This window comes from Diadema setosum, chromosome 16 (genome assembly GCF_964275005.1).
Source record: "Diadema setosum chromosome 16, eeDiaSeto1, whole genome shotgun sequence".
In the NCBI taxonomy this organism is placed as follows: domain Eukaryota; kingdom Metazoa; phylum Echinodermata; class Echinoidea; order Diadematoida; family Diadematidae; genus Diadema; species Diadema setosum.
This window is the reverse complement of record NC_092700.1, coordinates 18,438,654-18,454,667: the sequence shown is the minus strand read 5'-3', so window position 1 is coordinate 18,454,667 and position 16,014 is coordinate 18,438,654. Positions and strand designations below refer to the sequence as shown.

The 16,014-nt window shown below is 39.0% G+C and overlaps 1 protein-coding gene across 1 annotated transcript; it reads right to left on the bottom strand.

The window, feature by feature from the left end:
* Positions 1 to 1,691: 1,691 nt before the first annotated feature.
* LOC140239969 (pyrroline-5-carboxylate reductase 1, mitochondrial-like) lies at positions 1,692 to 8,917 on the bottom strand. Its single transcript, XM_072319781.1, has 6 exons — positions 8,806 to 8,917; positions 7,336 to 7,400; positions 5,009 to 5,188; positions 4,241 to 4,453; positions 3,269 to 3,361; positions 1,692 to 1,920 (listed from the first exon to the last, which is right to left on the bottom strand). Exons 1-6 carry the CDS (start codon positions 8,879 to 8,881, stop codon positions 1,717 to 1,719), a joined length of 831 nt encoding a protein of 276 aa, XP_072175882.1. The 5' UTR covers positions 8,882 to 8,917; the 3' UTR covers positions 1,692 to 1,716.
* Positions 8,918 to 16,014: the final 7,097 nt, after the last annotated feature.

Below are 16,014 nucleotides of genomic sequence, written 5' to 3'. Positions count from 1 at the left end.
GAGATATGGAGGAAAAAGTTAGTTCAGCACTTTCACTTGATTTTTGATCTTTTGACCTTTGAGGCAAAAAGAGAAAAAAAAAACTTTCCAGAGAATTTCTATTACGTTACACACGCATACACCAAGTGTAAAAAAATAACCCTGCTGGCATTGCATAAATATGAGGGTAATAGTAAAATTTTGAAGTCTTGCACTTGACCTTTGACCCCTGACCTTTGACCCCATGAACCCTACATTCTCTAGATAATCACTTCCAGTCAGTACATGTATATACTATGTTCCATGAAGATACCTTGAACAATTTTCCAAGGTACGGAGAAAAAAAAGAAGTTTTAACATTTTTACTTAACCTTTTGACCTTTGACCTTTGACCTCATGACCCAAACTTTCACCAGAGAATCTTAATTGAGTAATACATGTATACACTAAGTTTCAAGAAAATATCTTCAGGCATTCAATAGATATGGTGGAAATAGTGAAATTTTATGTATTTGACCCTGACCTTTTGACCTTTGACCTTTGACCTCATGACCCAAACATTCACCAGAGAATCTTAATTGGGTAATACATGTATACACTAAGTTTCAAGAAAATATCTTCAGGCATTCAATAGATATGGTGGAAATAGTGAAATTTTATGTATTTGACCTTGACCTTTTGACCTTTGACCTTGAGCATGTGCACCCAAAAGTTGATAGGCACAACTTCACCCCCTAATACACATACATGCCAAGTTTCATTAGGATACCTCAACAGGTTTCGATAGTTACCTTGTCCACAAAATTCATTACGGACGGACGGAAGGACGGACGGACGGACGGACGGAAGGACGGACGGACGGAAGGACGGACGGACGGACGGACGGACAACCCGAAAACATAATGCCTCCGGCACCACTTCGTGGCGGAGGCATAAAAACAAATAGTGCATGGTCTTTACTCAGGCAACGGGACAAGATTTCTCACTAGCTGAAAGGTGAGGTGCACTATTCAGTAAGGCCAAGCTTTCACCTCATATGAAATCTTGTACCATCACACTCATGACTATCCACTATTTGTACTCTATTTACACTGGCTTTTTTCCACTTGCTGTCCATACAGCAAGCAGCCACTGCTATACAACGATCAGAAAACGTATACAAGTAAGATGGAGCATCAACAACAATAATTTAGCAAGATGCTTTGTGGAAACACTTCACTCTAGCCCTGAGTCATGTAAAATAATAGCAAGTAGCTTGGTAGTGATCTTGGGTATGTCCTCATGTGGGAGAGTACATCCTAAGATGGATGGATGTAAATCATCTTTTCCAAACTCCTACAGTTCTGACAGTGTGCCCTCCCTACACTAGACTTTACTTCACCACACTGCACATCTGACGTGTGTTACTGAAGAAGGGCAAAAAACATAATTCTGCACTATAGCAGCTACAACCAGGTAACCAAGCAAGTGCACCTGGCATTACGCAAGGTGAAGCTCCATGATACCAGATAGGAATCCTTTACAACCATGCAGTGATCGTTTGAGGAGGCATTGCTGCAGTTGATGAAACTCCTCCATTCAGACAATACTTTACTGACCATTAAACCAACAACATCACCAATCTTGACTGACACTTTAATCAATAGAAAAATAAAAATCATTACATTTATTAGGATCACCATCTGCTCCGGCAAACAAAACTTCAGTCCTGGTCTCCGCATTGCTACCAAAGTGAGATCACTTTTTGTGAGAGAAGAGCTGGTTCTCGTTAATCTTCCGCGCCTTCAGGCAGGCCGCCTCCACGGCTTCGATCAGGCAGCGTCTGAAACCTCCTTTCTCCAGTTCGTGGATGGCATCGATGGTGGTGCCGCCCGGAGAACACACGTCATCCTTCAGCTCCGACGGGTGCTTCTCTCCCGCCAGCACCATCTTGGCAGAGCCCTGCGCGAGTTTGGACACACAAAAAATTGGTTGTCAAGCTGCATGAACCATGACATGTGCTCCTGCGACAATTGCTCCCATAAAATATCTGCACACTAAGCCAAACATAAATTCTACCCACAAACATAACCCTAACCCTTACTCTAATTCTAATCCTCACATCAAACTCCAAATGTAAGCCCCAAACCCTATCACAACCCTAACCCTCAGTCCTTGGAGAAAATGAGCTCAGAGTAATTGTCGCAGGAGCAAATGTCATGTCACCATCAAGCTTGCTCTCCACATAAAGAAGCTCTTTGGTGTGACAGCACTACACAATCATGTTACATGTGGTATAGTCAGACATGTGCTTGGTGTGATTACACACAGTCATGCAGTGTCTGTTTATCCCCACTCTGTGAGGTTGGAAGATTCGTTTCCATTACGTTCAGTTTCTCTAGACTCGTTGGTCTTTTATAAGCAACAGGAAATCAATAATTGGAGCTTGAAGAGGAAGAGAAAATGACAAACTTTTATTGTTCTTTCCAGTATTAGCTGCATTCTCTTTCTTGCAACTAGGTGAGCACAGAAGGACCAGAAATTTTGGCCTGCATGAAACTTTTATGAAATTTCACAAAAAGCCAGGATTCGTGAAAACAAAATGCACAAGAAAATTGTTGCCTATCAACGCACTGACTACCAATACAACCTACAATTACCGAGTACATTGTACTACACTAGTATGCATACTAGTTATGTGCATTCATTGCTGCTTTTTTAAACTAGGGTGTTTAGTAGTAAGCACTTAGTTTTGTTGTGTCTTTTATGTCAACCAGCAGTGTGTGTTAAAGCAAATACTTGATATGATATATATCTAGTAAACTCACAATTTTATTCATGGTCAGCAAATTACAAAAGTTTCATGCCACAAATTTCTCAGGTTGCAAAGTACCTTCCTTTACTTATTTCAAATTAAATGGCAACCTCATACTCATTGTACATTTGATTTGCGCTTAGTCAATCTGAAATCACTTCAAACCAAAATGTTCATTACTCCTACGAGCTATAAAAAAAGAGTAATTTTACATGATAAATTACAATTTATCACATTAAATTTGCTCTATGCTATGACAGTCTTCGATATTATATCATATCGATACAATGGTGTCGTGTTTAATCTTCCTTTAATACAATGAATTCATAACGATAGTCCACTTAATAACAAAACAATTACAATGCAATTAGTCTATATAAAATTATGTAAGTTGCAAAGAAATCATTGCCACTTTTGTGACAGGGTGCAACCTGTAAATTTTTTGAGTAGATTTATTTTCTGACCATTATCGAAACATGAGTTGTCCATACTCACTAATAACGTCTGTGCTCCAAGTTTGATGGCAATGTCCCTTGGAAGTCCCATCTTCACACCACCATCTGCCAGGGCATCAATAGCGACGTAAGCCTGCAAAAACCACCATTTACGATCATTAACTCATTGCTTTGAAGGTCTGGGGTGCAGTATGTGTCATATCTTAGACTACGGTACAGTAAGGGGACCTATCGGAACTCGGCTGCAACAGCTTAGGACAACACTGGACAGAAATGGACAGAAATGGTTCAGATTATATCATGTATAACTGAATGTCTGATCGTTAAAATTATTAGCAATGTTTTAAGGAATGCAATGCCTGTGCCAATGGACTAAGGAAGATTACTAGACTGCATGTATAAAGTTAAACGTCCGGCTGTTCTTTAAAGTAGGCAAATCTGCACTTTGTATAGGATGGTCTCTCAATGACTTTCTCTATGTGAAATTCAGTTTCCATTTAGTACACTTGTTTTGCTTCATGTTTCCCCCTTTTTTGTCTTTGTCATAATGAAAATATTATCAGATTAAGATACAATTTTTCACATCCATCTAGCACATTCTATTCATAACTGATACCAACTTTCACTGCAGAAGCACAATCCTTTCAAAAGTTATCAGCGTTGAGAGTGAGGAGTTTGTAAAGAGTTTTAAAGAAAAGAACAGGGGGCTCTGAGACATGCCTAATCACACTATTCTACATACAAAAAATAGTTCTAAAAGTTAAAAAAAAAAAACTGAGAAAAACACAATTACACATTCATTTCATGGTCTCAAAATTCATCATTATGTAGAAGAATCATTCTTTCAGAGAATATGGAAAAAGAAAGATTGTTTATGTAGTACTAATGTAGGTTGACCCATTTCACTTATTTTGAGTCCTCATGTGAAATTAGGGCATACAAATTTTTGTTGGTATTGTGATACACGGTCACATTTCATCTTAAATTCACTCGATACTCAAGCACCACTCACATAGGCCGGCCCGCAGCCACTAACCGCCATGGCTGCGTCTATCACGCTCTCGTCGCCCTCTAGACTTATTCCCAGACGGGAAAAGAGGGACTGGATGAGCCTGTTGTCTCCTTCCTTGACATGGGTCCCGCAGGCAAACACTGTTGCACCTTGCATGATGATGGACGGGGTGTTTGGCATGGCCCGGATTACCCTGGACTTATCTGGCAAGATCTGCAGAGAGTACAGACGAACTCTATGACAGAGTACCAAAGTGATGACATCACAGTCTTTTTATAGCTTGAGTTGGAACCAAGTGCGTTCGCAAACACTCAAGCAAGGTTAGGTTTGGTAAAAAAATTCCAGACGTAAATACTGGTAGTGTGTATTGAGATCAAAAGTGGAACCTCAATTTTAAATGATTATAACAAAAACAATAATAATTGTGATGTTAAAGATGTAAATAATTAAATTATCAAATCAAATGCAATTATTAATGTAAATGACAATAATGATAATTAGTGTGTATAATCACTATTATCAGATCATTATAATTATTATAATCTACAATTATTATTATCATATAATAATAATAATAATAATAATAATGATAATAATAATTATTATTATTATTATTATCATCACCATCGTCATCATCATTATATAATCATTGCTAATCATTGTTATAATACAGCTTTGCATAAAACTCAAGACAACGTGAACTACAGTAAGGATGATAAAATAATCAAAACAATAGCTCTTATGTAGGCCTATGTGGCACCTGCTTACATCTTCAATGTAGTCTATTGAAATGCCAGCAGCCAGGGAGATGAACAGATGGTTCTTGTTGACGAAGGGAGCTACTTCCTTCAGCACCGCCCCTGCCAGATTGGGCTTGATTGCCAGAAAGACGGTGTCCGCCATCTCCAACAGCTCTCTGTTGCTATGCGTCGTTCTTGCTCCCAGGTCCTGATATTTGAATACAGGAACACACACACACACACACAAGCAAAGAAAGTTGAAAATGGGCTGCAAGTTCTATGATTGCCGTGTGATTGGAGTCACTGTTGCGACACTAACATTAACCTTGTAATGCACATACAATGCACATACAATATTGGTCCCCCATTAGCCTGTTTTCTCTTATCTTACTTAAGATACAATTGAGTATCGGCGGTTTGATTGACATCAAGGAGGAGACCGCCCCCGGTAGTAGATACATGTTGCCTCTATGCTTTAAGCAATATGCAATTTGTGATACGAGGGGGCGACCGACTTGTGAGTCAACGGGTAACAACGTCCTGGTTTACCTTCCTGCGGTGGGGACTGTTGGGTCTGCTGGTTATACCAGCAGGAGACGAACAAACCAGGGCGACAAACTTCAAGAGGTGATGACCCTTCTTCAGCCTTACCAATCAACGGAAGGAGGTTCGGCAGCAGGCCAGCGACCTGCTCTGGGAAAACTTGTATCTTTGCTACTAAAACGGATCGTCATATTTCGGCGGATCCTCGGCGGCCAGGCCTACAGTTGTCCCCAACAGAGGGCTCCATGACGGGTAACAGTGAAAGCCTCTCATCGGAGGAAGCTGCTGGCTTGAAGACTCGAATCCTGACTGCAAAGAGTGCGACCCGCATAGGTTACTGGAATGTTAGATCTCTCTATGAGTCTACAAAATTAGATGAACTATGTAAAGAAATGGATAATTATGAAATAAGTATCCTTGGTCTAAGTGAGGTACGTTGGTTAAATTCCGGGGAATTGAAACATGAGAATAAAACAATACTTTTCTCAGGACGGCAAGATGGCATTCATCGTGACGGAGTTGCCATTCTCCTGAACAAGGCAAGCAAGGCTGCTCTAGCTGAGTGGGAACCAGTTAATGAACGTCTGATGAGAGCACGTTTTGTCACCCAACATGCAAGAGTCTCAATTATACAATGCTATGCCCCTACAAACCAACATGAAGAGGACAAGAAGGACGAATTTTACCTTCAATTACAAGACTTGGTTAACAAGATACCGCGCCATGACATCAAGATCATCATGGGTGACTTAAATGCCCAGATAGGGGGTGACAGGGCAGGCTTTGAAACTATATTAGGACACCATGCCCTGGGCAGAAGGAGTGATAATGGCGACCGTTTCATTTCTTGCTTGACTTCATTACCAACAAGGAAGTCAGAGAGAGAACTAATCAACTTCCAGTATCCTCCATCATTTGTAAAAGGCGGCTTAAGTGGCTTGGGCACGCTGCACGACTTCCACCTGATCGTATAGCTAACCAATCCCTCTGGTGGGTTCCTCCAGGCAGAAGGAGAAGAGGCAGACCACGAACGAACTGGCAACAGACTGTCTGCAGAGATGTTAAAGACCTAAAAGAGTGGGAAGATATCAAGGCCCTAACCGCCGATAGACGAAGCTGGAAGAAGATGACCGCCTCATGCGTCGGACGACGCGGGAGCTACTAAGTCTAAGTAAAGTAAGCACATACAATGTATGTGGCTTTACGATGTGATACAAAAAGTTAAAATATGAATCACTTTACAGGATTATCAATAACTTCCAAAAAAATGAATATCTGTTTCCATTAGGGTTTGTGCTTTTCTTATCATGTTTCTTTCATAATACAACACAAACAACAACAAATGCATTATACACTCTGGTCAACCACAAAAGAGTTTCAAACATACGTGTATGTAAGCACTGATAATGTTTCTACCAAGAGGGCTGCATGCCCCACGCTTGTTAAAAAATTTGCGAGTGCCCACACACTTTGCAAAAAAGCACAAGACAGCCTACTTCGTAAGTCTGGAAAAACTTGTTTATTGTTTGGGCATTCAAATGCAAGTGAAAAATAATTTCTTCCATGGAAATGGAGACATTGTAAGAAAACAATAATAATAATAATTATTATTATTATTTTTATTATCATCATTATCATTATTATTATCATTATCATTATTATCATTATCATCATTATCATTATTATTATTATCATTATTATTATTATTATTATTACTGCTGATTAAACCCGGAAGTGGGACCAGAAATTTTTTGCCCCCCTTTATGGAATTCATGGATGGGGCTCTGGGAATTCAATAGTGCAATCTCTCACCTCTATTAGTTTCAAGTTTCTTTTTGATGGGGCACTGACTGCTATCCTGTCAGCTGCAACTGCACCTATTGCATGAGATGAAATTGGGTGATGAGAACATAACTACATGGGATACTCAATATCATTATATAATCTCTCTTGTACAAACATAACATGTAGATACGTGTAAATGAAACTCATCTGTAGGCCTACAAATCTCACAATGTACACCTAAAACTAGGGCAATGGAATGTCAAATTGCACTAGATCTACTACTGAAATATACTTATCATGCTATTTAACACTCTCTTCTCAGACTAACTATACACAGCCCAGTCGCTGTCTAAATCGCACTGCGTCTGGTCGGGCTATTCTCAGACTAGGTCAGATCAGCAGACCAAGGAGTTATCAGACTTTAAACTCCTTGGTCAGACGTTCAGAGTGATACTTAAACAAATCTCGGACTACAATATCTAACAAGTGTCCACTGCACTATTGCTGCTTTTGCTAAAAGATGCTTTCCATCTCCTTTTCCTAACCATACTAACAGTAACATACGAATAAGCATCTCCGAAAATTTGTCATTTTAGCTTTTTACTGACAGTTTGAACCCTTAATTTCTCTTCATCAAGCGATTCAAGGATGGGAACTCATGGTGACATGTAGTGTAAGCATCTGTAGCGTAGTCTCCGCGGAACATAAATCCGATGACAAGATACAGACTGATCTTGATCTTCTGGTCAAGTCAGCTGTATTACACAAGTGTCATACAGTCAACGCGACTAGTCAGCCATCTCTGCCGGCTGGCTGCCATCGACGATGGGCCAGCATGCATGGCCTTTACATCTCACCATTTATTAACTATACACAGCCCAGTCGCTGTACGTACGTATTAACAGCGTCTGGTCGGGCTAACCATTTATATGACATTACATTAAGAATTTGATGAATTCGTGTATTTTTAAGATTTACAACCTGACGACCGCCACATACAAGTTGCGTACATAACAGATTGAAACCCAGACGCGGACGGCAGTAAATATATTATGGCAACAGAAGATCAACACAGAAACACATATTTTGAACACTTCAAATTTTTTTCAAGTGTTCAAAACTTTTAAACACGGGACAAGACTGTAACGAGGGTCGAGGGACAATAAGCTTTGCTTCCAGTCTCTACACCCAAGTATCCCCAAGTATAGCCCGACCAGACGCTGTTAATACGCTACGCGAATACAGCGGCGACTGGGCTGTGTATAGTTACCCCAAGTAAGTAAGTAAGTATACTTCAATTTGTTTCAGCTTGTCGACTAGAACTCAAGCGAATCGTGCCGTTACAGCGCTTGACGGTCAGTTGCAATGATAAACAAACATGGATTTTAATACGTGGGACAACTATATTGCATAACCATATGGGAAGTAGTGCCGGTGCGAGATAAATTTAGGCTAAGAGATAGGCTAGAGAGAGAGAAAAAAAAAAATCATACATACTTGCTGAAAGCAGCCCCTTCGTTATCGTCATGGCAACATTCCCTGCTCCCAGAAATCCTATCGTGCCGATCGACATTTTGTATAAAATTTAAGCTAACAACTTCAATTGTGTGTAAATTTAGCACGGAATGCGTGCATGTGTGCAATAGAAGCTCAGCGCAATCAAAGTCGCCGCCGGCGCCGCCGATGATATGATGCAATGCCACGTTGACTGCTGGTGGTGGGTCGCTGTTGTTGCTGTTGTTGTTATTCAAGTTTATTTGGCGTTTACTATTACATGTATTATTCCCCTCAGAATATTTACGCCAAATCTTTGCATATTTTTACAAAATTACTTTAAATTGCAAAATTTAACCTACATTATTATCATTTTGACCGATGTGTTGGCTCAGTAAGTAGAGCGGCTGCCTCACAATCGGGAGGTCGTGGGTTCGAACCCCGGCCGCGTCATACCAAAAGACGTTAAAAGATGGGAGTTGCTGCTACCTTGTTTTCCGGTCAACAGTTGAAAAGGTTAGAGCAACGTCGATCTGGCGCTGCTCAGTGGCTGCCGGGCCCACGATCAATTGGGAAAAAAAAAAGAATTTCCATTTTCGGACAATAAAATTTGGAGTTTATATCCAAAACAATTATTATTATTATTATTTTATCACGAATACAGTGTAATAATGAAACAGAAAAAGAAAGAATGGATACAGTGGATAAGTAGTCTTTGCTCCACCCTTCATGACATTCGGAGTACCGCCTATATTCTATTCACACCGAAAAAACCAAACAAACAAAAAACAAGTCATCACAGCTGTAGGGAGGTGACAGTTGACTCCCTGCTCACAGTTATTATGTGTAGTGACTTAGTTAATGGCATATTCACCATTTGCAGATGAAACAAAAACCCAGCATTAATTAGTGCTTTAAAATAGTTCTAAAATGTCAGTCACGGGGAGAAACAGCTGTAAAAATTTGAATCGGCAAAATCAATTAAATAGGCCTATAAAAATGTAAACAATAATTATGATAAAGCTGTTTCCAGACTAAACCATCTAGAGTTACGGTTTATTTAGAAAAATACAGATATCTCCTTATATTTCCCGCTTTATAGCGATTTTTTTTTTCTATGATAGGATGTTTTGTGGTACAACAGACCTACACATTTGCATTAGCATTTGCATTTGCATTTAAAATCACTGTTCCCAAAGGTAAACAGGACCTTTAACTTTTGTATTGCATCGCCGGGAGTGGTAAATGTGTAAAAAAGTTTGAGTAATAGTTGGTAAAGATATTGTATAGATTAACAGTCTGTGTGAATATCTCACAGAGCGGCGAATGCTTGCAAACGTAGCAAATATGGGATTTCGCCAGGGTTCGTAAAAGGTTGCAAAAAGGTTTGCTAAATGTTGTAAGAAAATTCGCAAACATTTTTCCTTGTTGCAAACAGTTTTTCGGCCGCAAATAAACTTTGAACATGTACAAAATTTATTTGGGGATTAACTATTTTTCCGTAAACAGTTGCAAAACAGTAGTAAGTCTTTGCAAACGGTTGTATGGTACGTGTCGCTGAAGTTCTTAGCTACTTTTTTAATGCTTTATACCGACGCGTAAGCTTTTAATTATATGGTTACTGTATATGAAATCGACCCAATGAGAAAGAAAATGCCATGTAGGTCATCATGCCGAAGAAACAAGGAGCTTTTCATATTGACTGAAGTCTCTTCTCTGCAGCAACCGCTCTTTGACCCAAACAGTCTGTCTTTTCATCGTCCTCTCTGAATTCTTTCTCTTCATCTTCTTTTTTTCTCTTAATTTGCACGATAGTTGTATAGCAGCAACCAGGCAATTAATCAGTAACTGGAAATCCATCTGAAAAATATTCTTCGATTGCGGTCAGAAGAAATCAGAATGCTTTGGAAGGTAATTTGCTCACTTTTTTTTCTTTTTTCTTTTTTTTTTATAGGGATGGGTCCACAGATTCACTAGGGTTTTCTTTTTCCAGGAGTTAGCAAAGGTTCCCAAATATTCACAAATACAGTAGTTTCAAAGTTTCGCTGGCATTTTACTTATGGTCGCTAATAGTTGCCAACTGCTTTTCAATTCAATTCAATAGCTTCTTTATTTCCATCATCAAAAAGAAAAGAAAAGAAAAAGAAAACATTCAAAGCGGTACAGACTGTACATGATTTGAGAGCGGTACAAGCCTTTCGCAAAGACTTTCGCAAACATTCACTCAAGTGGGTAATGGTAAGAGAAAACCCTGATTTTCGCCAACATTCTTCGGAAAAGTTGGCGAATCCAAAATTCGCAATGTTCGTAAGCATTCGCCGCTCAGTGAGATAAAGTTAGCTTCATCATTATATTAATGACTGAAGTTTGAAGATTGCATGTAATTTGGTGGAGCTCTAGTCTTTTGACTGGTTCTGGACTCTTTTCGATTTGTTTTTAGTTTTTGTTGTTGTTGTTTTTTGGAGTTTTTTTATTTTTTGTTTGTTTTTTTATTTGTTTGTTTGTTTGTGTTTAATTTTTTTGCCGACTATACGCGTTACAGCCGAGTATTGGCGGGATCCCGAGAACTGCTGCCCCCAAGGGTAGCTATTAGAGTCCCCATCAGTTGCCAACTGCAGCTCTCGGGATCACGCCATCACTCGGCTTAACGCGTTTAGTCGGCAAAAGAAGAATCGATAAAAAGGGTCCAGAACTAGTGGTGCCCCCGCAGATTTGGGGAACCCAACCATCCAAACTTTATTTTAGAACAGTGTTTACGAAATTGTCTTCTGTAGAGCAGGAAGCGCCAGAGCTGCTAATTGTAATTATAGTGTTGTTGATGAATAGTAATTCCACAAATCAGGCGTTTCCCAAACCAGGTGAAAAAAAAACATAAATAAGGGATTGATGATCGATGTAGATTTAATAATTATGTCAGCTGGCCTGCTGAAAGTCACATTGCGAGTGCGCGATTTTTTCAGATCAAAGATGGGCTCTGAAAAATCTCTGTCTGTATTCCATTGGGTTCCTTGGTGTCGCAAAACATCAACATTCAATACATTAAATATATATTTCAAGCCTTTTAGGGGTTACTTACTGGCAAAATTATGACAAAAAGAGGAAATAGTCGTCACTTTGATTGGAGATTTTGACAATTGCTCAAGTAAATTTTTAACACCCGTCAGGGCCGGCGCAACAGGAGGGGGGGGGGGGGTGGAAAGGCGTGCACCTGTTTTTGGCTAGTCGGCTGATTAAACCCGGAAGTGGCAAAGAAATACAAACTGCCCCCCCCCCCAACACACACACACTTTTAAAAACGCAACCCTGCTCGTATTTATTCGTTCTCTGAATAAGAATTTTGTTGGATTCCTTTAATTGTGTCTCAAAATAATTATATAGACATCTAAAATGTGTATTGCGGTTACGGCGTTGAAAAGGTAGTAGAAAACCAAAAGTGGTGGTCATTTTGGATTTCTGAAATGCGGCTAAAGCAGTTTCTATTGGTTCTGGTGTGTTTAACAAGGCAAGTGCCAAAATGTGTCTCGCCCATTCGCGTAGAAGAAATTAATGTTTTTCTAAACCCTGTAAGTTCATTGACCCCACCTAAGACCTTTCAACTTGTGGTGACCTTCAACTCAACAAGGGACATTATACCGGCCAAGTTTGGTCACAAACGGACATAATACTATTTTATGGATCAAAAGTTATGAGCCATAATCGAAACGCGCCGTAAAAACTTAACATTGGGCCCTAAAAGTTCGTTGACCCCTGTCTGTGACCTTTGACCGTGTAATGACCTGCAACTCCCCAAGGGACATCTACCATCCAAGTTTGGTCACAAACGGACATAATTATACATCAAAAGTTATGAGCCATAATCGAAACGCGCCGTAAAAACTTAACATTGGCCCTAAAGTTCATTGACCCCTGCCTGTGACCTTTGACCTTGAGGTGACCTTCGTGTTTGGTAAATTGTGTAACTTTGTATATCTACTCTTCCCTCCAAGTTTGATTGAAATTAAAGTCCTCAGTAGAGAGTTATTCAAGTTTTTGTAGTGTTACGGACGGACGACAGACGGACAGACGCCGCAGGCGATCCCTTAGTTTCCCTGCACCTCCGGTGGGCTCGATAAAAATCTCTGAATAATATTATTCCATTGGGTCTCTTGTGTCGCAAAATAATCTGACATTTTAGATGTGTATTTGGGTTACACTTAAGTTGCACATACTTACTTATAACAATAATTTAAAGAGAATTTAATATGCTGTAAATTTCCAAGTATAGTGAAAAAACACTTGTCATTAACTTTTAAGGAAAGAAGGGATTGCCCCTTGCCAATATCAATAACGAATGAAAGAAATTATTCATATTCATGAAATTCTTCTCTCGAGTTGTTTGTTGAAGCAACTGATTGACAGACTGTCCTACATCGACGTAAATGTGCGTGTTATTTGCGTCGATGTAGGGCAATTTGTCAGAGTTGCAATAAAAACAACCTGACGAAAGAATATGGATTCGAGTAATCAATACCCGCGTCATGCTATAAGGATTAGAACCATGCAGCGCATGCGGTCGGGTGGAAGCTTCGTGGTCTAGTGGATAAAACGCCTGCCCGCACATCAGGAGATCGTAGGTTCGAATCCTGCCAGAGCATAACGTATGCCCATGATATCGATTTCTTTAGTCATAGGTATGCACTGATCAATTCAGTGCTTATTTAAGTCAATGCAGGGCAATTTGTCAATCAGTTGCAAGTCAAAGGATATGTGCTTCTCATAAGTAATTGCTATTAATGTTTGTGGAATTCTGCTTATATTTTCTTTATATCATTGTCCGATTGTGACATCACAAATTGTTGCAATCTTCTTATCCGATTACAGCAGTACTGAACAACTGCTGAATCTAAAATAACTTTTAATAAACAAAATTTAACTAAATGTAAGCTATTGTTTCTGCATGATTAACTAAATTCTGAGCTTCATTCCCCTTAAAGGAACAATGTGTTGCTCTCCGATGCCACATACATGGACATTCTTTCTCAATTTGATTATTATTCCCTATGCACCTGCCGTTCGTTTACTCTCCTTCCCCATCGTCTTCCTTTATCAATCTTCTATTTATTCATTTATTTATCTAATTATCTATTCATTGATTGATTCATTCATTCATACTTGCATACATTTATGGATCCATTCACCCATACATGCTTTCACTTATTTACGGAGTCAGTAATGCTAGAAACAAATCTGACACAATGAAAAGTCTTCAAATTTCTTAATGCTTGCAAATGATGATGAATTTATAGTATAGCCAATACAAATGTAAGCGATACTCACATAATAAAAGAACAAGACAAGGAGAGATCAAAGAATCAAATCGTCAGAAATACTTATTCAGCCAGAGTGAAATGAATGTGTAGTTTTTCAAGTGATATTATTGAAGTTGTAAATTACAGCAAACAAAGCTTATAATTCAAAAGCAGATAAGTAGACATTGTTAGAACATCATGCAAAAAAGAAGCAATTAAATGCACAGGACAAGCAATTGGTTACAGTTCGTTATTCCGAAGGTTCGTTATTCCGAAGGTTCGTTAATCCAAAAATGTGATAAGGTTTATTATTCCGAAGGTTCATTAATCCGAAAGTGATAAAAAGGTTCGTTATTCCGAAGGTTCGTTAATCCGAAAATGAAACAAAGCTCGTCATTCCGAAGGTTCGTTACCGACCCTATTCGCATTGCCGGATCAATGCACCTTCGGAATAACGAACCCTATTTCATTTTCGGATAAACGAACCTTCGCAACAACGAACCTTCGGAATAACGCCACAAATGTTCGGATTAACGAACCTCTAGGCAGGGCTACACACTAACTTTTATTTTTGGTGGCCCAAAGGCAAACATCCGACCTTTTTTGGTGGCCCGATCTGGCCACCAAATTCTTCATTTGTAAAATTTTAGTGGCCCGACGTGCGTTTTTGGTGGCCCTGGGCCACCGTTAGTGTCGAGCCCTGCTCTAGGTATAGGGAATTTGTGTGTTTCGGATAAACGAACCTTCGGAATAACGAACCTTCGGAATAACGAACAGCACTCAAGCAATTATATGCACAGGACACAAAATAAAGCAAACAAATCAAAGTATCTAAGAACACATTAGTTCCCATCCAAAAGTTGGTAAATTTACGTTTGATGGTAAGAAGAAGGACTTAGATTTTCCTATTTTTAAGCTTCGAAGTGTTTTTATAAAATGACCTTGTGTTCCATTGCCCCATAAATGGGAAGGAGAAAAGTAATTTGCCTCTAAAATCTACGTTTGTACATTAATTTTTGAAAATGTAATATTTTTCCGTGTTGTTTTTATTTGGAAGGTTATGGAACCAAAAAAAAAAAAATAGATAAATATATAGCACAGTTATGTACGACACGTATACTAAATTGCTTATAGTGACAGTCTGTAACTTTATATATTTTTCTGTAATGAGCACTAAACCATCCTCCCCCATGTTTCCTCAATACATCCAAAGAATGTATTATGTATACATAGTTAAAAGTTATTGTACTTACGGCTATTAATCAAATATTGTGTATATCATGTGGACAGCTACACCCTGTTCACAGTAGGAAAGGTAGCCAGCTTACTCTGCGTGGAAAGAGCGGTCAGGCAAACACAGACACTGTCTTTTTGATCAGATCCAGCTGGATTTTACTAGCACATTTTCTCGAACAAAACTCATCAATCATTGCCTGGTTTCTCTTATTTTCTCTCAAAATTATCAATATACTTTGTAGTGTTTACTTTGTGAGATTACTAAAACTGAAGTCATTTCTGCATAAAAAAAAAAATCAATTAGATAAAAACGGAATACAACACATTTTGGAAAATAACTGTGTATAATAGAACAACTTTGATTATCAACCACAGAAACACGGTTAAGATGATCATAGTGATTACCTATATAGTCCTTGTAATTGCAGTCGTTCATTTAAATCTGTTTTGTTTTCTTTATCAATCCTGAAATGGAGTCACTGATTCCAGAATGTAGCCTACATAATGCACAGAACTCCACTGCTTATTCCTTCCTATCACTGCAAACATGGTACCTAGGGAATTCACAAAGTTCGTTGATTATGCAACGCTGTGGTAACAAACATTCGGCTGCGTTATACTGGTCACACGTCGTTTACAGTCCCAACACACATCCACAATACATGCCGACACGCGCATGTGGAAGATA

Excerpts from the sequence above, each read along its gene's own strand:
- LOC140239969 (XM_072319781.1), bottom strand. The coding sequence starts at position 8,881 with ATGTCGATCGGCACGATAGGATTTCTGGGAGCAGGGAATGTTGCCATG. Across the intron at positions 7,401-8,805 it reads GAAGGGGCTGCTTTCAGCAA|GTGCAGTTGCAGCTGACAGG; the intron begins GTATGTATGATT and ends CTCATGCAATAG. Across the intron at positions 3,362-4,240 it reads GTGGCTGCGGGCCGGCCTAT|GCTTACGTCGCTATTGATGC; the intron begins GTGAGTGGTGCT and ends TGGTTTTTGCAG.